This window comes from Ursus americanus, chromosome 23 (genome assembly GCF_024610735.1).
Source record: "Ursus americanus isolate L20-20 chromosome 23, mUrsAme1.1.p, whole genome shotgun sequence".
Lineage (NCBI taxonomy): Eukaryota > Metazoa > Chordata > Mammalia > Carnivora > Ursidae > Ursus > Ursus americanus.
This window is the reverse complement of record NC_142149.1, coordinates 42,765,845-42,790,052: the sequence shown is the minus strand read 5'-3', so window position 1 is coordinate 42,790,052 and position 24,208 is coordinate 42,765,845. Positions and strand designations below refer to the sequence as shown.

The 24,208-nt window shown below is 51.4% G+C and overlaps 1 protein-coding gene across 1 annotated transcript in view; it reads right to left on the bottom strand.

Annotated features, from left to right (window-relative positions):
* Nucleotides 1-24,208, bottom strand: part of NXN (nucleoredoxin) — a 148,417-nt gene that overhangs the window by 7,887 nt on the left and 116,322 nt on the right. The window contains exons 2-5 of the mRNA XM_045773645.2: nt 20,612-20,729; nt 18,887-19,020; nt 18,303-18,403; nt 16,787-16,893 (exon numbers count right to left, since the gene is read on the bottom strand). Coding sequence (XP_045629601.1) covers nt 16,787-16,893; nt 18,303-18,403; nt 18,887-19,020; nt 20,612-20,729 — 460 coding nt within the window. The remainder of the gene's footprint in view (nt 1-16,786; nt 16,894-18,302; nt 18,404-18,886; nt 19,021-20,611; nt 20,730-24,208) is intronic.

The window sequence follows — 24,208 nt, the reverse complement described above, 5'->3', positions numbered from 1 at the left end:
CGTGTTTCCAGCCTCGTCCGTACAGCTGCACGTCAGCCTCCAGCATCTGGGTTCCCCAACCCCGAGGCCGCCCATCGCCATGCCCCACGTCCAGTGTGCTCTGGCAGAGTTCTCTCACCAGAGCTGCTGTGCTTCTGACATCGGGCAGTCACCAGTGCTGGGCTGACCGGGGACTTCCCACGGCTACGACCAGACAGGGCAGCGGGCCTGCTCGTAGCCCAGACCTGGGACGCTGACTTGGTCTGTGGAGGACGAGCAGGCACAGAGGGCAGAGAAGGGAAGAAAAGTAAAATCTGAAGGCAAAGAAACCCACTTCCTGGTTGGGTGCCTCAGTTTCTCCAAGGGACTCCTTTCTAAGCGGCCTTCTCGGCTACCGCGGCTGCAGTGTCATCTCTGGAGTCCTTGCCGGCAGGGCCCAGCAGGACAAGGCCAGGGAGCCCCCACCGGGCTGCCGAGGCGTCCTCCGCTGGTTCCACCGAGGAACAGCACCCCTGGGCCTTGGCTCTCCCCGCCGTTCCCCGCAGTTGCACAAAAGCAAAGGCCCCGCTCGTATTTGTGCTTTGAGCACCGAAGCCCACGTCGACGAGCCCAAGGGAACCGTGTACACCTGCGGTGCATCAACAGAAAGCAGGTGGGAAAAGAACCCCAGTCAGACACCAAGCCCGAGAGGCCCTCTCTGGCGCACGCCCTGGGCCAGGCCCCCTTGCCGTCACCCAGTCTCGGCTGAGCCGCGGGAAGAAGAGGAGCGCCCGGGGCTGGCACGGCCACGCTGCTTCCCTACTCCCCATAACGTTCAGCCGTGAGAGCTACGGTTCCTCCTCTTTTCCCGGCTGGCCAAGTCACCCCCCTACGGTCATCGGGCTGCAAGTGGCCACGCTGACAGGAGCCCTGGTCTGCCGGTGGTTTTTCTAGCCGGCCAGTGCGGCTGGGGGCTCTGGCAAGTAGGCGACGGAGGCCCCCCACCCCGCATCCACAGCTTTCTGCCCTTCCTCCTCAAGGCGGGGGGGGGGGTGCTGGGGCTGCCACCCCCTCTGCTCTCTCCTCCCCAAGGCAAGCATTCCCCGCTCCCCTCCCTTGAAGCAGGTTCCCCGAAGCAGAGACTTCTAAGGAGAAAATAGGGCAAAGCTTCTAATGGGAAACCAAAAGGGAATGGAAAATTTCTAATAGATGCTTTCGTACAAAATAACTTCCACGTCGGCGAGGGGCTTCTCTGAAGGGAATGCAGAGGGGCATCTCATCGCTGCTCGAGCTTGTCGGCTCCCGGCTGGCATGGCCAGGATGGCTGAGGAAAGTACAGGGAGAATTCTAAGGACGGTCCAGGCCACCCACGTAACTCCTTGGAGCCTCATCTGCACAGCTGTCACAGCAGGTGGAGACAGCGTGAGGAGGGAACAAGAGGAGGGAACAAGAAGTATCAAATGCTGCAAGCAGGGCATCTGGTGTCCAGTGAGTACTCCATCAATACTGGCTCCTCTCAGAGGGAGCTCATCGGTACTAGCTTTGGTCATCCCTGGGTTGACTATCTGGCTCACGGGAAGGCAGAGCTACAGAAGACTGGTGCTTGGTCTAGTGAGAGGAACAGCAGCCTCTGCGCTAGCTGGAGGAAGTTAGCTACGGGAACAGAAGGCAGGGACAATGTCGACGCCGCAGCGAGGGTTCCGGGAACCGTGTGACGTCTTCCACGCGGGGGGTTGGCGTTCTTTCACTTGCACCATCCGAGCTTAACGCTGCGTGGAAGAACGTAACACACCCACGCTCCTGGACAGAGCTTCTGCCTCAAGCCCCCTGCCCTGGGGAGCTGGGCCATGCCATAAGCAGTGCCTAAGAGTCCCCTTCGCGGCCTCCCGCAAAACCTGCAGAAGAAAGAGCAAGGCCGAAAAGCCTGCTCCAAACCGCTTCCTCCTGGGAGGAGCCTGGCTGTGAGTCTTTCGAACAATCTCCAAGCCGTGTGTCCCGAGCCTGTCCTACATTTAGTTTGGCTGCTCTTCTACTACCGAGGGAAGAGCAGGTTTTGAAGGAGGTGGCAGTGGAAGGGCCTGGGGCAGCAAAGCTCAGTCATACAGCACCCTGGGCAGCGGGACAGGAGCTGGGCAGGGTTGTCACCCCGAGAGCTTTCTTTCTCTGCTTCTAGATGGTGCGAAGATCTGAGGGGGCTGGGAGTCCTCACGCAAGATTCCTAGGAGCTGGAAGAGAAATGGAGGAAAAGCAGTCCCTCGGCAGGAAGAGCGCAGGCAGGTCAGCACGCGTGATCCCATCGTGGGGACTACAGCAAGGTGGGAACGGTTCATAACGTACCGTGAAGTAGAAAGAACACCCAGCGCTGTGTGTACGATTACAGCTCTGGGTAAGGACGTATGCGTGTGGACAGAGACCAAAAGGGACTCAGAACAGGAAAAACAAGTGTGTAGTAAGGCAGGAATGTGGGTGAGAGCAATACGGATTTGAGTTTTCTGAACCGCTGTTATGATAAATTTGTATTAGCTTAAAGTAAAAAGCAAAGAAGAACTGGAGGGCAGTGGGGCAGGGACGCCATACACAGGGCACGCCTTGGCCACATCGCTTGCCAGTTTCCTCCAGCAGCTCCCTCTGCACCCCCTGCTGGCTCCCGCCAAGCAGCCCTTGCCTGGAGAGCTCAGGGAGGGAGAGGGCAGCTGGTCTGGGTGGTGCAGCTCGGGAGAATCACCAGGCAGGGTGCAGGGTTCGGTCTGGCCAACTTGAACTTGGCCCGCAAGCTGCTGGGGTGTGTGTCTGCGTCGGGAGGCACAAAGACATTTATGGCACCGTTCTGTGATACAGAGAAACCAGACACAACCGAGTGCCCATCGACAGCCTAACGGCTACATAAACTGCGGTCCATCCCTCAGTGAAACCCTTTTCGGCACTGAAGAGAAATGAACCAGATATCAACACCAACAAGGAGAAATCTCGAACACATAATGTTTAGTGAGAAAAGCAAGTTACAGAATGATATTACGGCATGTCAGCACTTAAGTATGCTTCTAAAAAACACACCCGGCACGACTATATATTATTCATGGATTCATACATATGCAGTACAAATATGAAAACCAATTATGAAGATACACATGAAACGTATGGTAGCATGCTCCCCGGGGGAAGAGCTGCGGAGGGAAGCCCACCTTTGTCTGTGTTCACGCTCCCATTTGTTTAGATCGTGAACACCCGAAGCAAAACCGGCACTTCTAGGGGGTGGCCACGTGGGTGCTTGTTCTCATTCTTTGTCCTTTCTTATTTTTTCTTCTTTATGTTCTCCAAGTTAAATGAGACACCCAGAACAGGACACTGAGGCAGTGCCCAGCCTGCCCTCGCGAGGCCCATGGGGCCAGCCCTTCAAACACCGATGTGGGTCTATAAAACACACCGGCACTGGCCCCTCACCCTCCACTGACAGAAAAACACGGTCGCCAGACGCTTTGTCTCTATAAAATCAGTAGGTCCTGCCTCAAATTCATTTTGTGATGAGGATGGGAAAGAGGGCCAAGTTTGGGAAAGACAGAAGGGGATGGCGGGAATCAGAAAAGGAAGGAGTGAAAAGGGAAGAGGAGAAGGAGACAGCTAAGGAGCAGGGAAAGAGGGAGACAGAGAAGCCAAGAAGGAGACCCTGCAGCCCAAGGCCCTCACGCTGCCGCCCCCACCCCCAGCCAGGCTGGAAGCACCATCTTGCTCCAGGGCTGTTCTCCTGGAGGTGGGGCCTGCGTATTCCTTCTGTCCACTCGGTCCCCTACACAGCCCTTAGGCTGTTTGCCTTCCCCTACGGTTGGGGCCAGAGGAGGGGAGAGGAGGAACAAAACACTAGGACCCCCAACCCCGGAGAGAAGGGGTGCTAAGCCTCCCTGCAAAGAACACAGTGTTCTCTGACAGCCAGGATTAGACAATTGCTAATGCGATTTGCCTTTTGCCAAGTGTGTCTAAACCCTTTCCTTAGAAAGGCATTTTTAAACAGCTTATAGGGCTGCAAATTCCCCAGTCTGCATAAAGCCATGGGAGTAGGGAGGGCAGGACTCAGTAAAAGGGCCGCTCCCAAGGGACGAAGGAATGCCAGGGCCTCGGTGAGCCCCGGTGGCCTGGTGAAGCTGCCGGTAACATGGCCTGGGCTCAGCCCAGAGCGCCAGAGGGAGCCAGCGACCGGCCGCCGCCAGCAGCAGCAGAAGCAGGCCCTTCGGCTTGGCTAGGCCAGATGCAAGCTCATCGAGGCCTGTAGCAGTTTGGTAATGACCTCTAGATCTGGATGCTGCCACGGCCAGCTGGATGGGCACCTCGACAAGGCATTTTATTTTTATGCAAGGCGTCCTTCAGGACGCTGGGTGGTGCTCGGAATCCAGTGATGCTCTGGGTCCAGCTTCCAGAACGCTCAGAGGATCCTGGGTTCTTTTCGCATTACCCATTTTCATCGGAGCTTGTCGGCATAACACAGGGCAGCTCCGTCCTCATGTGTCTCGGTACACGGAGTGACCATCAGATCAGGTTACAGGCTCACTGTAAGGCACGGGCCAGGTGGAGGTGGCTCAGCTTGGGTGAGGGCGGGGGGATGCACCCGGGGGGATGCACCTTCATTCGAAGGCCTTAGAGGGGTACAGAGTCAACCACGGAGCGTGAGCTCTGCCAGACACAGCCCGGCAGGATCTGCTGAAGACCGGATCCTCAAAATAGCAAGAACCCTCTACCGACCCTGCGTACGTGTGGAGGCTGTGTATACAGTGATATTGTAAAGTAATAAGAAATACACAATCGGTCTTCATCCCCAGTTCCTGGCACTGAGTCCCTAAAACCCTTATAATTTCCTGAGCGGAAGGGGTAAGAGGGACCTCCTGTTACAACATTTGGTCTCAGATCCTGACATAAGAGCTTCTAAGACCCCTGAAATCTGGGAGTGGTAAGTATCTTTGTATGTTAGTGAGATGACCAGTGGCCGGGGGCCCCTATATAGCTTCAGAAGGTGGGGGCTGGTGGCCAGAAAGGCCTGATTAGAAGGTTGGAACTTCCAGCCGGCCCCCCTTACCTCTGCCCTCTGGGGAAGGAAGAGAAGGACTGGAAGTTGAGCTCATCAACAATGGCCAAGGATTTAATCAATTTTATCTTTGTAATGGAATTTCCAGAAAGACCCCTAACTGGTGGGGGCGGACAGCTTTGGGTTGGTGAACACGTGGGGATGCTGGGAGGGTGGTGTGCCCAGAGGACATGGGGCTTCTGTGCCCCTTCCCACACACCTAGGCATCAGTTCCATCTGGCTCTTCCTGGCTTCTAGACTTTACAATAAACTGATGATAGTAAATAAACTGCTTTCCTGAGTTCTGTGGGCCAGTCTAGCAAAGTACCAAACCCAAGGAGGGGGTCATGGGAACCCGATTTATGGCCAGCTGGTCAGAAGTATGGGAGGCCTGGACTTAACAATGCATGTCTACAGTATGGGGGTTCTGGTGGGACTGAGCACTCCACATAGATGGTGTCAGAATTCAACTGACTCGCAGGACATCCAGGTGGTGTCAGAGAACCCAGCAGGGAGTATGGGGAGAAAAACCCTCACACACATTTGATGTTGGAAGTGTTGTGAGTAGGGGCACCTGGCTGGCTCGGTTGGTGCAGGGTGCAACCCTTTTTCTTTTTCTCAATAAAGACATTTTTAAAATTTTATTTACCAGAGGGAGAGAGAGCAAGCAAGCACGGGGAGGGGCAGAGGAAGGGGGAGAGAGAGAAACTCCCAAGCAGACTCCGCGCTGAGCGTGGAACCTGATGCAGGGCTCAATCTGACGACCCTGACATCACGGCCTGAGCTGAAATCAAGAGCCGGGCGCTTAACCGACTGGGCCACGCAGGCGCCCCACGCGCAGCTCTTGATCTCAGGGTCATGAGTTTGAGCCCCATGTTAGGTGGAGAGAGTACTTAAAAATAAAATCTTAAAAAAAAAAAAAGTGCTGTGAGTAAAAAGAGCCCAGAATATCCAGACATACATATAAACACATCTGTTGAATGACTTTGGAAGTTGTAACCAGAGTCACACAAAGCTCAGAAATACTCAGAATTCAATCAAAAATAATTTTCAGAGTTCCATGACACTATGATGAGTATAGAAGAATAGACAATTTCATCAAGGTCGAAGAGATCAGAGCTGGACTGGAGGCATTTAAATATCCTCAGATGCAAACAAAAGCAAAATCCAACCAAGGGATGGTAGAGCCTGGCAAGGAGCTACCCACTTCTTCTTTTTTTAATAATTGTTTTTCTTTCTTTTCTCTCTTTTCTTTCTCCTCTTTCTTCCTTCTTCCTTCTTCCTTCTTCCTTCTTCCTTCTTCCTTCTTCCTTCTTCCTTCTTCCTTCTTCCTTCTTCCTTCTTCCTTCTTCCTTCTTCCTTCTTCCTTCTTCCTTCTTCCTTCTTCCTTCTTCCCTTCCCTTCCCTTCCCTTCCCTTCCCTTCCCTTCCCTTCCCTTCCCTTTCTTTCAATTTTATTTATTTATTTGAGAGAGAGAGAAAGTGAGAGAGCACGCAAGCAGGGGGGAGAGAGAAGTGGGTTTCCCACTCAGCAGGGAGCCAGACATGGGGCTTGATCCCAGGGTCCTGGGATCATGACCTGAGCTGAAGGCAGACGCTTAACTGACTGAGCCCCCCAGGCGCCCCAAGGAACTACTCACTTCTTTTTTTTTTTTTAAAGATTTTTTTTAAATTTATTTATGTGACAGAAAGACAGCCAGCGAGAGAGGGAACACAAGCAGGGGGAGTAGGAGAGGAAGAAGCAGGCTCCTAGCCGAGGAGCCCGATGTGGGACTCGATCCCGGAACGCCGGGATCACGCCCTGAGCCGAAGGCAGACGCTTAATGACTGCGCTACCCAGGCGCCCCATCACTTCTAAGACTCAAGAGAAGCATTCAGAAATGATACCACACCAGGGATGTGAACTACAAGGGCTCCAAAGGCGAAGACCATCCTAGGTGGAGGGCAAGGAGCCCAGATGCTGGACCCATGCAACCTCAGTGAGCTGGGAAGAGACTTCCTGCGGCTCAGGTGCCAGGCCCGGGCACCCCACTATGCCCCCTGCTTTCCTGGGCCGTCTCCATCCCGGCTGGAGCACATGGCTCAAAGCCACGGTAGATGCCTAAGAAATGATTCCTGAAGCAAAGCCTGAATGAACAAGAAAGGAAAGAAAGGAGGGAGGAAGGAGGAAGGGAGGGAAAGGAGGGAAGGAAGGGAAAGAACTCCTGGCTTGCAACCTACGAGTCCCCACTCCTTGTCCTAAAGGAGCAATCTATGAGAAAAGAGTCAGCCTTTGCAACTACGCTCGGGAACGGGATACGTGGCAAGAGACTGCACGAGCACAGGAGTCCGCAAGAGGAAGGTTTGCTCCAGGAGAGATGGCAGGGCTGGGGAGGGGAGGGTGTGGACAGGGGAGAAGTAAGAAATGGAACTGCAAAGGTGTTTGAGACCAGACTGCGGAAAGCTTTGGAAGCCAGGCCACAGCCATGAGGGCTTCTAGGCAAGGGGATGAATCCCACTATCGGAGTCGATCTTCTGGAAGGTTAACCGGGAGCTGCTCTGCCATGTTGGCGCGTCCAGCACACTGGGACGAAGCAGGAATACCTGGTGCAAAGGAATGGAGGCGTTCTAGGTGTGTTAGAACACAAAGAGCCCGGGACAAGCCTCCGTGAAGGAGATGCGGAACGAGACATCCAAGAAACAGTGGGGCAGGAAACAGCCAGGTGACGGGGTGATGTGGAAGGAGAGGGGGAAGGGGAAAGGATTTTAGGGGTAGCCCCAAGTGTCCGAAAACAAAAGCAAATGAAGCAAGAGAATAAGGAGGTCAGTGGATTGTAAATATCCCTACTCATTCCCGTGAGACCTCATCCAATTTAAGGGACAACTGGAAAACCCCAGATTTCTATCTCAAGGCCCACCTCCCTCCCAGTTCCAGACCGCTGCAGCCACACCACCCCTTGAGTGTCTAATGGGCATCTCAAATGTAACATGGTCAGAATTAAGCTACCGTTCAACCGAATTCCGTACTGCTGCTGTCCACGAGCCCCACGTCCAGCGCACACAGCTCTCCCGGCTCCGCCGACGGGGACTGCCTTCTTCCAGCTGCTCGGGCAGGAAGCCGTGGAGCGGTCTCTGACTCGTCCTTCTCTCTCCCACCCCACATCGAATCTGTTAGCAAACTCTAGGACTCCCTCTTCAAATTCCGTCAAGAACCCGCCATGTCTTGCCACCCTCACTGCCACTCTCCCTCCCCGAGCACCGCCATCTTGTCCCTGGAGGCCTACAACCGCATCCCAACGCCTCTCCCTGCTTCTCAGCACAGCAACCAGTGGGACCCGACCATTAGCTTACGGGACTCCTCTGCCCAAACCCCCCAGTGCTGGCCCGCTTCACTCAGTGTGAAAGCCGAAGTTTTATTTGCAAAGTCCCTCTCTAGTCTTACCCCCCACCCCAAATTCCCCCTTGCTCATTCTTATCCAGCTACACAGGCCTCACTGTTCCATAAACATGTCAGGTATAGTTCCGCCCCAGAGCCTTCACGCTGCCTGTTTGCTCTGCCTGGAACACACTTCTCTCCCAGACACCCCCAAGTGAATTCTCTCATCATCTTCTCCATGGAGCTGGCCCTGACCCTATTTAAAACTGTGACCCACACCTTGTCCTCCCAATGCCTTTACCTTGCTCTATTTTCTACCCACAGGACTCATAACTCAATACACCATATGCTTTATTTTTTATTTTTTAAAATTATATTTACTGCCTGTCTCTTTCAGTAAGAATGTAAGCTCCATGAGGTCAGGGGCCTTTGTTTTTTTAGTTCGCGAATGGACAAGCATCTGGCATACGCAAAGCACAGGATTCCATTTTCTTAAATAAAACATGAACGGGCGGTGCCCTGACCTGAGAGGCCAGTTGCAGCCCAGGACCAGGGCTGGAAGAACAAGAGGGGAAGCAGATTCCCCAAGCTCCATGACGACAGGGACCATGACCTGACCATGCTGGTGTCCCTTGTAGCTAGAGGAAGGTCACATGGTAGGAGCCAAAGCAATGCGAGTGTCTTTGAGAATGTCGATGTTTGGGACAAAGAGAGAGGAATGGTAGCTGTCAGGGATGTAATGTAGTGCCCCAAATTTCATATCTGAAGCCCTAACCCCCAATGTATTTGGGGATGGACCTGTGAGGAGGTGATAAAGGTTAATGAGGTCATAAGGATGGCACCCCTAACTGGACAAGGCTAGTGTCCTTATAAGACGAAGAGACAACAGAGAGCTCTCTTCACCATGTGAGGACACAGCGAGCAGGTGGCCATACCCGAGCCAGAAAGCAAGCCCTCACTACGAATCGAATCAGCTAGCGCCCTGATTTTGGATGTCCCAGACTCCAGCTCCGTGAGAAATAAATTTCAACTATTTAAACCACAGTGTTTGTTAATGGCAGCCCGAGCTTTTATGGCTTAGAGAGACCTGAGCATTCCGTGAAGTGGAGGATAAGGAACTAAGAGAGAATGAGAGACAAGGAGGCAAAAAAGGGAAGGAAAAATGGAAGAGGCAAGAGCAAGACTCTAGAAGAACAAAGCCAGGTTCTCAGAAAGCCTGGATGATATTTCTTCTAAGAAGAAAGAAGAAAGGGGGATGGGGGAGACGCCCAGACATTTGGAGTTATGAACTTGACGGTGTCACAGAGATGTTCCTTGGCAGAGAGGAGGGAAACAGGGAATGCAGGGGAGGACGCACCACGGGAGACACCAGCAGGGAGGAGGGGACGGCCGTGGAGCTCAGCCTGTGGTCCCTGGCTGAGCCCCAGTGGGCCCTGCTCCACACCCTTACCCCTCTGCCCTGGCCCAGCCCGTGCAAGGCTGCAAAGGCATGCCCTCGGCACCACCACCCCGGCAACAGGCTGTGCATTTCTCCCTCTGCTGTCTGGGTCGTCAGAGGCCGCGGGATGCAGAAACTCATATGCCCTGGCCCAGGCACACCTCGCTTTACTGCGCTTCAGAGAATGCGTTTTTTGCAAAGTGAAGGCTTGTGGCAGTCCTGCTCAAGCACGTCTATCAGCACCATTTTTCTAACAGCATTTGCTCATTTCACGTCTCTATGTCAACAGTTCAGTAATTCTTGTGATATTTCAAGCTTTCTCACCATCATTATATTTGTTACGGTGATCTGTGATCAGTGATTAGTAACTTGCTGAAAGCTCGGAGGACGGTTAGCGTTTTCTGGCAATAAACTTTTTAAATTAAAGCACGTACGTTGTTTTTTAGACGTAATGTTGTTGCACACTTACTAGACTCAGGAGAGAGCAACGGTTTTATCACACAGTGTTGATCACATGGTGAGGATTAATGACTTAATGCATATGAAAACGGAACCACGTTTGGTACACGATAAACACTCAATAAAAAAAAACCCCACACTATAGTGTAAATATAACCTTCATATGCACCAAAAAACCCCCAAATTAATCTGCCTGGCTTTATTGAGGTATTGCTTTACTACGGTGGTCTAGAACCGGACCTGCGCCACGTCCGAGGAGTGCCTGTCCTTGTATGAACTCGTACGCGCAGCTGGCTGGTAAGATCAATACAAGAACTTACCAACGACATGCACTTCCAACAGAAACCAGACCCCCGATGCACATGGAACCCCCAGAATGCCAGGAAGCAAAAGACTGTAAGTGACCCTGTGAGGCTGGAGGGAGGCAGAGGCAGGGAGATAGGCCCTGGGCTGGAAGTCACGTGGGCCACGTGTTCCTCTCCCCACAGGTAGGCCTGTCATGAACCCCGGTGTGAGGCCTGGTCATCAGAACTCCCAGTGGACGGTCTGCCTCTGGGAGTTCTCTGCCAGTCTAGAGAGTGTCACTATTGCACTGATCACAACTTTAATCAAAAATTTCAAAAGGCTCCAAAGTGCGAAGGGTCAAATTCAAGGAGACATGGGGCACGGTGCTCGAGTCTCGCTAAGAGGTGGCATCACTGACCTTTGTGCCCTCTCTGCCCTACAGTACATTACAGGCGTCCTATTCTGGCCTTTGCCATAGACACTCTCTATCTAAATGCCATCCACTCGGTAAGGCTCTGCTCCAGAGCCACCTCTTCTAGGAAGCCTTCCTGGTTCAACAGCTCCAAGCCAGAGTCTCATCTGAACTCAGATAATTCCCCGGCAGGGCCCTTCCTTAGGTGCTGCCTTGAGAAGGGTCCTGGGCTTCTCTCTACACTCTCACTTCACTGTGCTTTAGTGCAACTCTGGCTTGATGGGGCCAGAGGCAGACAGCTCAAGGTCAACAAGCAGTGCCTGCCAGGCTGCCTGCGGGAATGAGTCCTAAGGCTTCCCTCGAGAGGTCAGTGATCAAGGAAGCGGTCAGCACACACACGGTGCCAGGGAGACTATAACCCTGAGAGTGAGGAAGCAGGAGGTGGGGGCTAGAAGAGCAGACAGGTCCACCCGGAAGAGAGACTAGCACAGATGGCGGGGGGCGGGGGGGGCATGGAGCTAACAAATGAGGAGCAGCGCTCTGGCCGCAGGCGGAGGACGCTTGCTGGCGGAGCCGGGTTCAGCGTGGACTGCACACTCCTTCGCTGCGGCGAGCTGGCCGCTGCTTGCCCGCGCACAGGGCCTCCAGGTCAGCTTGCTGATCCTCCACTGAGGGCTCCCCCAAGTCATGACCACACACACACTTCTCAGCCCCACGCCGCCGGGGCCTTAAGAGATGGGGCCGAATCAACGTGTCTCCGAGAACTCCCCATTCTCCTCCTCAGTCGTGGTCAGCCACTTTCTGGAGGCCGGGGCCACACCTAACAACCGTGGCTTCTACGTCTGTAATATTTATAGGTTGGCAGCTGGGGAATCTGAGAGTTCCCTTCTCTGCTGGCTGAAGGCAGACAGAAAATGATCCATTCAATTTTTTTGTGCCCTGCCCAACAGTTTACAGGCCACCCTCCAGCCCTAGGAGTGTATCCACGACTCGTGCTAAATCTCACAGAGCTTGTGATCTCTCCTTCAGAGACTGCTGTTCAGTGCCAAGCCTCGCCCCACTTCCCCAGGGTCCTTAGACACATCTCACGGAGCAGAGAGGGCACAGACTGCCACCCTCAAACTGGCTACGGATAGTATAGACCATATTTTGGTAACTGTTAGTTTCAAGTACTCCACAGCCTAAGCACGGACCTCCAGGAACACCTGCATCGTGCCGGCCTCCCCCCTCCCCCTCATCCCCGGCCTTCCAGGAAAGGGCTCTACTTCGGGGAGGAAAGATCCTGCTCATTGACGACAGGGGCTTGGAAAGAACGTGCCTCTGCGTGGAGCGGGCTCGTGGTGGAGCAGGGTGGCCGCCTGAGGCCCCGCACTTGCTCCACCCTCTGGGACAAGTGTCAGTCTTCTAAGCCCTCATACAAAATGGCACTTATTGGACTTACACTTTCTAGTTCCTCAAGACATCGTCATACTCTGCTCTTGAAATACCTCCCAATGTAAATCTCCTCCTGTCCACTCAAGGGCAGCACTGGGCTACTCTTCTGGTTTCTTATTTCCCAGAGATCAGCACACAGGTTTGGTGGTTAGCAGGAGTTCAAGAAATAGATTCCTATGCGTTTAAAACCACTCTACGCTTCTTCCAAAAAGGATTGGAGGCTGCTTAAAAAGTGTGTAATATAATTCAATAAAAACAGATGAAAATATCCTCCTGAAGGGAAAACAATGAAGCTAAGGTCAGGGGCATGCAACAGAAAAGGTGAGTTTCGCAAAGTTGTAAAGGTGGTTACAAATTCAGCTCTGGGTTTTCTAGGGGCCAAAGGGGAAAAAACACTGTGGTCCATAATGAAATTCAACATATACAAAAGATGAAAGAAAAAAACCGAAAAAGAAAAATCTACCACTTGCTCAAGAGAAGTTCAGCTTCTGCTGGGCACTATAGGATAATTTCCTGAGCATAAATTCCTACAAGTGGGATTTCTAAATTAAAGGTTTCGTAGATTTTTAAAGGCCTTTGAGGTATATTGCCAATTGCTCTCCCGAAAGGTTGTCCTGATTTACATTTCTACTAGCAGTCTGCTCTCTTCCCTACACTGGGGATTATCTTTTAGGGGGGATGGTGGGGGTGGCGGGAATTCTTTGCAAATGAGATAGATACAAATTCAGTTTTTGGCCGTAAATCACGGAAGTAACTTATGCTGAGTATTTTTCACGTCATATGAAAATGATACGACCCTATCTTATCCATCTGCTGGATGAACTGCCTACCTCATACCCTATACATACTTCTTACTAAATTCTCTCTCTTTTTAAAAGATTTTATTTATTCATTTGCCAGAGAGAGAGAGAGCACAAGCAAGGTGAACAGCAGAGGGAGAGGGAGAAGCAGACTCCCCACTGAGCAAGGAGCCTGATGCAGGGCTCAATCCCAGGACTCTGGGATCACGACCAGAGCCAAAGGCAGATACTTAACCAACTGAGCCATCCAGGTGCCCAATTCTGTCTCTTTTTTTCTAAGGAGATCTTTTTTCTATAAAAGATACTGATTATTTGCCATACATGTTATTAATATTGTTGGTTGCCTTTGTTTAAGCTTTTTGACACCCCAAAGTTATCTTTTTTATTGTAAAACGAAATCCCCCCCCTTTCCCCCAAGTTAATCAGTTAAATATTTATTAAGACCCAACACTGAAGCCTCTCAATTTTACTGAGAGGATAAGTAACTAGTTCAAGGTCACTCAGCATGAGGTAGGAACAGGACTGAGTTGCTGGTGGCCTAGACTACAGAGGTGGTATCAGTGAGGGCGGAATAAGACAGGAAACAGGACAACAATGCCCCAGGCAAAGATCCAAGAGGCCCCAGGCCTGGTAGAGGTAGGACAGCTGACACTTTTTGGTATGTACCTCTAAGATGCCTCCCCAGTCACCTGTGAGGGTACGCTCCAAGGCCCAACCATGTCGCACAGAGTTACGTTTTGTGCACATTTGTGTGAGTACACGCATGTGCACAGACATGTATAGAAGCTGGGAGAGGGGGGCAGGAGAAGCCAGAACATGATTGAAAGGCCTTTGTTAGGGGCGTCAGAGGAAGACACACATCAAAGACATCTGCTAGTGTGTACGGTGAATAGGGAATAGAGATAACTCAGGAATGTCTCTGTACTGCTGCAAGGACCAAGAAATCTATGGTCCTCAGAAGAAGCAGGGCACAGCTGTGTATAAACATGGGCACTGAAGGGCAGCAAAATCTAGGTAACCCTAAGGAAAGATCTGGAACTAGCCAGCCTACCAGTGGGCCTCACCTCGAGCCTCTCCAAGAACTTCTAGTCACAACACAGGGACTGCGGCTAAGGGACTCACACTGGCTGGCTGTACCCCTTTTCCATGATGCAGTTAAAACAAGATTGTCACTGGACGCCTGGGTGGCTCGGCTAGTTAAGGGTCTGCCTTCAGTTCAGGTCATGGTCCCAGGGTCCTGGGATCACCCTGCATCAGGTTCCTTGCTCAGCAGGGAGCCTGCTTCTCCTTCTGCCTGCCACTCCCCCGACTGTGCTCACTCGATAGCTATCTGTCGCTGACAGATAAATAAAATCTTAAAAATAATAAGACTGTCACATCTCCCTTAAGTGACACACAGAGTTACCTCTGGGGTGAATATCCGAATCCTAGGAGCAAGAAGGTATGTTTTTTAAATGAACAAAGAGGACTGAGGAAAATATTTATAAAACCATCAAGCCCTGTCCTTTCCCTGTCATACTCTTTGATAGCAGAGGACCCTTGCTAGGGCTGAAGCCAGGTCTCTTCTGTCACACTCCAGCCCTCTTTCCCAGCAGCCCTACACTGGCAGGGCCTTTGTTTCTTCTGCCAACAACACTCTTTCCTCTCCATTTCACTAAGGCGACTCCTATGGTTTCCAGAACTTGGTTTGAGCATAACATTCTCATCTTCCCAACCAATCCGGATTTCCCTGTTACAGGCCCTGCTAGCACTGGGGACACCTTCCTTCAGAGCCCTCACGATTGCAACTTACACTTATTTGTACAATTGACTGATGGGGTGAGTCTCCCTTCTAGTGCTGTAAGCTACCCGAGGGTAGAGATTGGGTCTGTTTCTACTCAAGACTGTATCTTCCACACCTGGGAGAACAGACATCCTCTAATCAGCCCTCAGTAAATACTTATTGAGTGAATGAATAAATGAATTCAGAGACCTGAAGTTTCGCTTATGCTCACAAAGGGGCAACATAACCCTCTGTTCAGTACCACTGACCAAAGGTCATTCTGGACACTCATCTCAACATCTGCCGCTCCTACAGCACGCGTGTTTTAAGTCTCTGCAAACAAAGCGCTAGAAGAAAATAAGCCTGTGATATCTTCTTTAAGTCACTCAACCCCATACCCTTCCTTCTAGACCAGTAAACAATTCCCTATCTATCACTCAGCTTTTGTTTGGGAAGGGAACTGATGTCATATCTCTCTCTCTCTCTCTCTTTTTTTTTTTAGTTGAAAAAGTGGTTTATTATATGCATTTTCTCTTATTATTATTATTAACATATAAAGTATTATTTGTTTCAGGGGTACAGGTCTGTGATTCATCAGTCTTACACAATGCACAGTGCTCACCACAACACACACCCTCCCCAGTGTCCATCACCCAGCCTCCCCATCCCTCCCACCCCTAGAAGGCATGAGCCTCCAAAATTCTTCAAGGGTTGACAGACCTAGCTTATTAATACCCAAAGTGTGGTCCCTGGGCCACCAGCGTCAGCGTCACTTGGGGGCTTGCTAGAGAGGCAGGGTCTCAGCCCACTCCAGTCAGACTCAGGGAATCCGCATTTTCACAAGATCCTTAGAGGACTCTTATGTGCATTTGACATGGAGAAGCACTGATTTAAAATTAACTGTTCATTTTTTTGAAACCTTAGCTCCAAACGAAGCCATATGCTTACTCTAAAGGGTGAGGAAAAAGCTTAAAGAACCTGATGAGTCCCTGCCTGAGCAGTGGAATTTGTGACTAAATTTTGATTTGTCTTTTTTTCCCCCCCTCTACTCCCTTTAACACAAGAAGCATTGAGAACTCAAATATTAGCTGTGTCTGCCTAGGGCTAACCAGGATCTGGTACTACTGCTACAAAGGAAATGAGTTTAATCCTTTTTACAAAATGGAGATAAAATTGACATACAAGGATGCATTTCATTCTTAGCAGGTCAGTTAAGTGCTTTACCAAGAGAAAACCTGGCTGGGTGAAGGCTGGGAAGAAGGTATTCACATAATAGAGAATAAAAACACAGTCTGTCTCACTTAATCATCGTCATTCCCCAAAACACCACGATTAGTACTTTAAGTCCTAGTTTTCAACCCTCTCAGGAAATGAGTTTTCTCGCCTACAAGGCCTAGCCGCTCAGCCCTCAGGAACCAGGAAATGCTTTGCATGTCTTATCCTATGCAAGCGCCCAGCGAGTCTTCGTGGCAGGGATTTATCATGCCCACTTTGCGGATGAGGAAACTGAGGCTCAGAGTCTGACTGATGCAACCAAAGACCATTCCTAGTCCGTCTGACGGAGAACCCCAGGCTAGGGTTTTGGCCACGTCATTTGGGAGCGTGTGCTCTATGGCCCAGCTGTAGCACAGCACACGAGGGCCGCTGGTGAGAAGTGGCTGTTTCACCTGGACGAGTACTTCAGGGGAAAAAAAATCGCTTTAATGTGGTATAATTCACATACCATAGAATTAATAGCATGTAATTTTTAAGACGGTAAGGAACATGAACATTTATGGAACTAAAGATGTCCTTTTCCCTCTAAAAGAAAAGCCATGGAGTCAGGAATGCCCACCTTGGATTCCGTACAGCCGGTTGAGGCGTGACCGCCGGGCCTCGTCGGTATAGGGGACTGCAAGCCAGGGCATCTCACTGAAGTACTGGTTGAATGAGTCCTCGGACCTACAGAGACACACATGGAAGCAAGGCTCTATTACCCCCGAAAGCACCACGGCAGGGTCCCCCCGCCTGCTACCGAGCTACGGCCGGGGCTCCGCAGGTGCCAGCGCCCGAACCACCTTGCTCCTCAGACACCAGGTTTCGGGCGGGAATTATTCTACCCCTTCTGGTGTCCACCAAGAAGCAACAGCCTCCACACGCAGGCCGATGTGAACTAGACCACCAGGCCATTTCCAGTAGCCCGCTCCTCTGGGTCCTACCAGTTTAACTCAGGCCCAGCTTCTCATTTTTCAACAGAGACAGGTAGTACTTTTACAAGCAGCCTAGATGGACACGGACACTGCGTTCCCCGTGATGCGTCGAATCTGTGCGTGTAACAGTGCCATGCACAGGGGCACACTCCTGGCCAAGCGGAAGCCTACAGGTCCATGTATAAAACACGCTAGAACGACAGAGCTAACCAAAGTGATAAAAAGCCGATCGGGGGCTCCCTGGGGCGGGGGTTTGAGGGTGAGGACTGACTGAGAGGGCACCTTGTGGTATACTTAACAGTGCTGATTACAGGGGTACATACCTTCGTCAATAGTCACTGAACTGTGCGCCCAAAATGTACTTTATTGTATGTAAATGATACTTCAATCGAGTTGATTTTTTTTTTTAAGCTTTAAAAAAGTGATTGGTCCATGTGGTATGCCTTCAAATTGACCCCCAGTCACATGCAGAGATGGGGATCTGGGGATCGAGCACGGCACAGTGCAGACCGCAAAGATACAGAATGCCCTCAGTGTGCTTCCCAGAGAACCTTCTGTGAACAGGAACTTAAGAAGCAGGAGCACCTGGTGGCTCGGTCTGAATGGGAGCTGGAGTTTTGTGAGGAAGGAGGGTGGCTGATGAGTAAAACCAGCAAGAGGGCCCGCAGCAGAGGAAGTTGTGGTGAAAAGGACCTGAGGTACTCCAGGAGGAGAGCTTGCCCTTCTTGTTTTTAGGACAGCCCCCAGGCACAGTATGTGGCCAGAGTGAAGGAAATTTGTGGCACAGCCATCCCAGCAGGTGTCACATTCCATCAGCCTCTGGATCTTTTCTTTCCATCCTTCTCCTCCATGCCCTTTCATCGTGATCCAAAATGCTGAACAAATCAGAAAATTGCATCCTAATCTCTAATGACCCAGGCTGGAAGTGGACATGGCCCAATATTTACAGTAAGAACAGGTTTTTCTCAGCTCCCCTTCAGACAATTGCACAAGGAATTCTGAAATGTATCTGTCCGTGTGCCAATCATCCCACATAAGCCTTCCCCAACCCCCATCTCTGCGCTCTACCCTTAGGAGGTGAGATGTGTAAGGTAAGAGAAATGCATGTTAACCACCTCTGGAAAAGGGAAACGCGCAGCCACTTGCCCCAGCTCACGTTACCTGTCCGCACTAACAAAGATGATCTCAAATTTCTGGCCTGCCTCCTTGATCTTCCGGTAGGATTCCACCAGCACCCGGGTGAGGCTTCGGCAGGGTGGGCACTGCAAGAGGAGAGGGGGATCCTGCAGCCTGACGCTGAATCTGGCCTTCCCATTTCCCAGCCACTTGCCAAAAGAGACCGGGTAAGCAAGACCCAAGCAGGACTGGGAGAGCAAAACCCAACTTATTAAAGAGGCAGAAACAAACATGCTTCTTACAACGGCGAACGTCCAGCACAGGCGCCCCCCCCCCCCGCCACGGCACGCTGGCGGGTGGCAGTTAAAACAAACCCCCTTGGAGACTACTGGAAGCCTCATCAGAATGGGTTAGGAAGACTATCCTTTCAGACCAGTCAAAAGAAGTCATTTTCTTGCTACCACATCATTCATAATAATAAGCACTCACGGCATGCCAACAATGCGTCAGGTGCAGGAGGAGTAAGGACATGGGGAAGTCATGCCCGAGCAGTAGCACCTCCAAGAGCCAACCACGACTGGTCTTGGTGGCAACATCACTGCTTCCTTCCGTCTGGACTGAACACTCACCCAGTGTGCGGAGAAATAGACGCCCACGTGAGACCCCTCCAGGCTGCTGCTCTCCAGGGACTGTCCGTTATTTCTAAGCAAGGGCCCTGCAATGACTTCCCTGAAGGGTTTAGGTCCCCAAGGGAATTCCAAACCTGAAACAGGCAACAGATGGTGAGAACGTTGTTAAGACTCTTCCTTATGGCCTCTGACCCAAGGGGCCTCAGAGAGGCAGGGTGTTATCATCAAACAGTATCTGTTAACACCTGGCAGGAACAAAGGCAGAACCCATTCGTGGCAGAGCTCCCCCTACCTCCAAGACAACGGTTCCCGAACCTGGGTGATCACAGGGCCCATCTCCTGGGGGGCTTTTGTACAGTTACCGAAGCCTGGGTCACGCTCTGAGTCTTGGGATCTGGGGCCAAGGCTGAAGATGTATGTCCAAAACAAAGCAAAACCGACTCCCCAGGTAAGTCTGATACTGCGCCAGGTTGGGGAATCACTGCCTCGTGGAGGAACCACAGGTTTCTCCTTCAAGTCCAACCCTGGGATCTCAGGGGCTCCCAACTCTGACAGCGTTTTAGAGTCAGCTGGGGAATTTTAAAATCTGATGCTCCTGGGCCCACCCCCAGAGATTCTGATTCAGTCGGTCTGGGTTGGGGCCTAGGAACCAAGTGAGAATTAAATCCAGTAAGAGGAAAGTAAAACTCACTCAACCCAGATGTTCTACATTCTGATGACACTTAGGCCCCAGGCAGGAAGAGCAACAGTGTTTTCTCACAGGGTGGTCCATGGACCACCGCCTCAAAAATCGCCTGGGGTGGGTGGGGGATGGGAGCAGCACAGACTGGCGGAAAATGCAAGTGGCCAAGCCCACCCTGAAACAAAGGGACCCAAACATCTCTGGAAGCAGGGCTGAGAACTCTGCACTTTTAACAAGCTCGGAGTAGAGTGAGTCTGTGTGTGTGTGTGTGTGTGTGTGTGTGTGTGTGTGTGTGTATGTGAGAGAGACTTGAGAAGGTGGAGACTGGGTTCTACCATGCCTTGGTTTCCACTGAGGGCAATTCTTTGAAGGAGGTGAAATTTTTCCTGGGAAAATCTGTGACCAGGGTTGAAGCCCCTAATCAGAAAGTGAGGGACGGGAAGACCTTGCGACACTTTTACGACTCCAGTGCAGCGGGGAGAGGACCAGAGCTGCGGCAGCCAGTGAGCGGGACGGTGGGAAGAGCAACCCAGCGCACGGCCACCCCCCACCCCCGGCCGGTCAGCAAGGCCAAGGCCGTGGGACTTGGGCAGCACCAAGAAATGAGGTCAGTCACCCCTAGGGCCTGGAGAGCAAGACAGAGACTGTGACTTTGCGATGGTAAGATTTTAAAGAGACAAAAACCTCACAACCACTGAGTCGGCCTCCAATTGTTAAGGTGACCGCTGCTATGGACACGGCACCGAAGTCAGTCTCCGGGCTCTCACTGCTTCTCAACGGCCTCCTCAGCCCTCACAACCGAATTGCCTTTTTCCGATTTTATCTCCTTTGGCCCATGAATTAAAGCCCCCAGGAGGGACATTCTGATCTCTTTAAAAATCTTAACCATGACCTGGAGAATACTATAATTTCATCATGACAATATCCTCCAGCCAAGTAAACCCACTCACATATATTTCATTTGTATGTTCTCTGCCAATGGGGACAACGTCAGGGTAGGAGGACGAAGCAAGGAGTACGGGATGGACATGCCAAGGTCCTACCTTCTGGGTCATCTCGGATCACCAGCAGCCCATTCCTGCACACGACCTTCCCGGTGGTGGCGTCTAGGAATATTAGTGATGGAATGTTGGAAATGCGATATTTGTTCCAAAGTTTAAGCTGTAAGAAGAAAAGGGAAAAAGGTGGTTAAGTCCCAACCGCATAAATTGCAGCGTCCTTTTGAGCCCCTCGGGCCTGAGGGGTAAATGGACTGGAACATACTGAAGTCAGGTCAATGAACAAGTGAAGCTACAAGCCCACTGGCCTCTGCGGGCTGGGGCAGGCAGGGGAGTCTGAGTCCCACTCAGGCTCAGGCCAAGACGAAGGCCGACAGAGGACCATACCTCTTCCAAGAGAGCTCTTCGCTACCCCCCTCTCCCATGGACACTTGATCAAAAAAGCACAAAGACAGAAGAAGGATCATGATATGAACCACATGTGCACCCCCAACGCCAGGTGGTTAAGGCAGGAAGGGAGGCTTTTTATCCGTGCCTCTCAACCCTGTCAGCAGGCAGGTGCTCCTCTGCTTCCCAGCTCTGCTGTGTCCCCTGAGCCCCGAGGGAGAGGGGACAAGGGTATCCAACAGAAGACCAAGTAGCTGGAGTCTGGCCCTCTCCCCACTCCAGCGGGTTCCTGTGCTTGGAATATCAGCAGGGGCCATGCGTGCCACTCACCCACAAACACGAGGGAAGCAGTTTCCCGAGCCAGCCCCAACCCTCAGTTCTCCGTGCCACTTAAAACAACCCACAGTCTACTGGCAGGCTCTTGAGGTTGGCTGTGCCAACTGTCAGAGGAACAGGGTCTAGGAGGGACATGGCTGAGGAAGCATGAATGTGACAGCCCAGGCAGGTCAGGGAGCTGAGTAGGGGCCGGCGCCTTTATCTGCAACCAGCCATCGGGCTGAACACCATTGCGGTGGGCCACCGGCCACTCTGGAACTTAACTGCCAAGCCCAGAAAGCGACGTAATTAAACAAAAAGTCCAACTACCAAGGCAGCTCCAGAGAAGAAAGAAACCAGGGGAAATGGAAGAATGGCCCACTGGTGATTCAGCCGCAGCCTCCCTTCCGGGGGCCTGGGGCCCATGCAGGGGGGCGCCCGCCTGGGCACGGGCAGAATGGGGCACGGATGTGTCAAAGGGAAGCAGGCACTGGAAGTCCAGCTGCACAGAGCAGATTATTATTGTTTTTAATTCAATCCCGAGCAGCGAGGGAGTTGGGTGGGGTATCTACCAAGAAATGTTAGGCTTTCCCTGTCTGTGGAGATCTGGGTCTTGGCAGGAAAGGCTGTGGGACCCCACCTCGGACTGGGTGGGCCCCGCCTTTGCAGTGGGCTCCCAAACCAGCCCTTCGAAGGAGAGCGACTCTGCGCATACAGTCTGCACTGCCCGGAACTGCATCATTCCAGGGAAACCGGATACAGTCTGCAGAGTCAAGAAGAGGTTCAACAGCAGAACAAGACCATCCCGCTGCTGGCTTCGCTCCGAAAGTTTGCTAGTGCCAGGGTCCAGCCAGCTTAATAAGTTTAAAAAGGGGCGGGGAGGAAGATGAAGGAACTTCTCTGGTTTAAAAAGTAATTATGGGGGGAGAAAGTAATTATTGGAAAAAATGAGAAACATAGCAAACCATAAAAATGGAGATAAAAAATCACCCATGACTCACCACTTAGGAAAGCTTGGACAACTTTCCATTTCCACCAGCAGTAAACGAGAGAGTCCATTGCTCAGTATTCTTACCAATATTAGTTTTTTTTAAATTAAAAAAAAAGCCTTGTTTTTGTTGCTTATCTTTTACTTATTGATGTTTAGAGATTTCATATCTCACTCTTTTAAGTACACTGTTTCTGCCCAGTATGTTTTGTGACTGCTAAGTGCTAAAATTCATTCAACAGATATTAACTGGCGCTTACTATGTACCAGCCCTATGCTCAGCACAAAACATACAAGAAAGAATGAGGCAAACAAAGCTGCTGCCTTCACAGAGCTTCTATTCTAGCGCGAGAGACAGACAACGAACAAGAACAGAACAATAATTTCAGATACTTTAATAAAAGAAAAAAGAGCAGGGTAAGAGCAAAGGCGTGCTGAGGGGGAGTGGCACATATTTTAGCGAGTGATCAGGGAAGGCATCTTTGAAGAAAAGGCTTTTGAGCACAGACCCCTGATAGGAGATGGAGCGAGTCACGCGCGCATGGGGGAGGCCACCTGAAGCCCAGGGCACCTGTTAGAGGCTGGGAGGCAGACTGGGAAGAGGGCTGCGGTGGAGCAGCCAGACAGAGTTGGAGAGGGGGCCGCGATGAGGTCAGAAGGCAGATCTTTGTAGTCTAGTAAAAGTAATGGAATTTTATTCTAAGTGTAATAAGAGACTGTGAAGGGTTAGGAGGGGAGAGGTATGATCTGATTTACATTTTAAAAGGTCACTTTGGTAGCCCTGAAGGAACAGACTGCAGGGGAAGGAAGGATCTGGAGCAGCCAGTGCAAATAGCCCAGGGAGGAATTGACAGCGGCGGTGAGGACCTGGGTTACAGCAGCAGAGAGCGAGGACAGATGTATTTCGAAGACAGTCAACAGAGCAGGCTGACAAACTGAACGTGGGGAAGGGATGAGGGAAAGAACAAGATCAAGGATGTACTGTGGTTTGGGGGTTTGAGCAAACGCGTGTCAAGGGGCCCCACTGACCAAGATGAGGAGGAGGTTCGGGAGGGAAAAATCAAGATTGGACAGGTCAATCCGAGGTGCCTGTGGAGATTTCAGGGAGGGACGTGGACTGACCAATCTCTGGGGAGCCAGGGGAGGTTATGGGATATAAATCGGAATCATCATGGCCTGGATGCTGTTGTCATGGGCCTGCCTGAGTTGATCCAAGGAGACACCATGGCTATAGAGGAAAAGGCACTCCCAGCAGATCCGGGAATGACCCACAAAAGACTGAGAAGGAGTGACAAGTGACAGAGGAGGAAAATGGGGAGACTCTGGTGTCCCCAAGGCAGGTGACAGGAGTGTTTTGGGGAGGAGAGATTAGATTCCTGTGTCAAATGCCGCTGAGATGCTGAGTACGATGAGGACAGAGAACTGACCAGCGGCTATGGCAACTAAGGTCATTCATCACCTTGACAGGGCAAGGAGTCAGTGGCTCGAGGATGAAAGACAGAGCAAGTGGAAGAGGGAGGGACTGGGGTGCGGCTCTGTCCAGCACACACACCTAGAGTGGGGGGGGGACCAGACAAACTCAAGGCCACTTGCCAACACGAAACACCTAGCATGGGCCAATAAAAAGAAGAACGGCTGTAGAGGGAAAAAGAAAATGGTAGATAAGGGGCTAAGGTGGTGACTAGACAACTTTCCTTAAGAGTTTTGCTGTAAAGAGAGCAGAGCATAGGACTGTGGCTGGAAAAACACAGGATGAGGTCAGAGAGGGGATATTTGAAAGATGAGGTCAGGGGGTGGATATTTTGTACATGGGAGATACTTTAACATATGCTGTTGGGGATAAGCCAGATGGGGAAAAAATTGATGAGAAGGAAAAATGCAAGAACAAAGTCGGTGAGTAGGACAGAGGGTGGGCTCGAGGTCACAAACAGAAAGGCGGAACTGGAAAAAGA